Source organism: Chenopodium album, chromosome 19, assembly GCF_948465745.1.
Source record: "Chenopodium album chromosome 19, dcCheAlbu1.1, whole genome shotgun sequence".
Taxonomy (NCBI): Eukaryota; Viridiplantae; Streptophyta; class Magnoliopsida; order Caryophyllales; family Amaranthaceae; genus Chenopodium; species Chenopodium album.
The window spans coordinates 20120433-20121866 of NC_137852.1; the positions used below are offsets into that span (position 1 = coordinate 20120433).

The 1434-nt window shown below is 32.0% G+C and overlaps 1 protein-coding gene across 1 annotated transcript; it reads left to right on the top strand.

Annotated features, from left to right (window-relative positions):
* The first annotated feature begins 209 nt into the window (after positions 1-209).
* On the top strand, positions 210-1052 carry LOC145594156 (uncharacterized). The gene is made up of 3 exons (XM_081650493.1): positions 210-363; positions 446-721; positions 832-1052. The coding sequence occupies exons 1-3, from the start codon at positions 210-212 to the stop codon at positions 1050-1052; spliced, it is 651 nt and encodes a 216-aa protein (XP_081506619.1).
* The last annotated feature ends 382 nt before the right edge of the window (positions 1053-1434 follow it).

The following is a 1434-nucleotide window of genomic DNA, read 5'->3' on the forward strand; positions in this document are numbered from 1 at the left end:
GAGAGCATGAAACTAGCATGGAACATATCTAAAATATGACCAATTGGTATGAGCTACGACTAAGGCTTCAAAAGGTAGAAGGTATTGAAAAAATAGCTCAAAAGCAGCTAGAGAAAGATAAAGTGCATTGGAAAAATGGTCTTGTTGAGAATTATTTCAATTGAGACATAGATTTTACAAAAGAATGTGAAACAGTATACTCCTAAATCATGTCTTCTACTCGTTGGGAGAGTCGTGTTGAGAGTGTGAAAGCAATAAGATTACAAATTTCAGATTTAAGAGAAGCTTTGCTTGAAGTTTCAGAAAATGACAATGATTTATCTATTCAAAGTGAAGCTAAATCTTTAGCTAATAATGAGCTTGGTGATTTTGAGTTTATAGTTGCTATTGTTATTTGGTATGTTATGCACTATAAATTCATTTAGCAAAAAATTGCAATCAAAAGACATGCTTGTTGGTGTTGCCATTGAAAATGTGAAGAAGTTGATTGCATTTTTTAAAGAGTATAGAGAAAATGGTTTTTCTAATGCTCTTGAAGTTGCTAAGGAAATTGCAATTGATATGGATGTTGATCCAACATTTCCTCAAAAGCGTCAAATTAAAAGAAAAAAACAATTTGGTGAGAGTTTAGAATATGATGCTGTACAATCTACAGAGGAGTCTTTTAGAATTAATTTTTTTAATTGCATCATTGATCAAGCTATGTATCTCTTGATAGGAGGTTTGAACAATACGAACAATATGAAACTTTGTTTGGTTTTCTGTTTTGTTCTGAAAAGTTGCATTCATTAGATGATTTGAGCTTAAAATCTTCTTGCTGTTGTTTGGCAGAAGCACTTAAGAATGGTGATAATTGTGATATAGATGAGAGTGAGTTATATGTGGAGTTGAAGTTGCTTAAACAATTTTTGCCTAATGAAAAGTTAGGGACACTTGATAAATTAAAACTTATAAAACGTGTTGATTGTTTTCCCAATGCTATAATTGCTTACAGGATATTATTGACCATCCCCGTGACTGTAGCAAGTGCCAAAGAAGCTTTTCAATGTTGAAGTTGATCAAAACTTATTTGAGTAATTCTATGTCTCAAGATAGGCTCAATGGACTAGCTATATGGTGGCAATCGAGAATGAGTTTTTGGATAATATAGATTGTGAGGACTTGATCGATGAATTTGCTTCCAAAAATGCCCGGAGAACAAGATTTTTTAAATGATTCTTATGTAATTCATAATTTTGGTGAACTTTTTTAATATGAAATTTATATAATATTGGCGATGTATTATTTATGAATTACATTTACATTGTTTAGGGCCCCCACTTTTACATTTCGCACCGGGCCCTAAAAAAGTCCGAGACGGCACTGTTTGGATCTTCTACATGCAATGTTCATTTTCATTCGAATTAATTGACATATTAGAGACAATTTATAAGT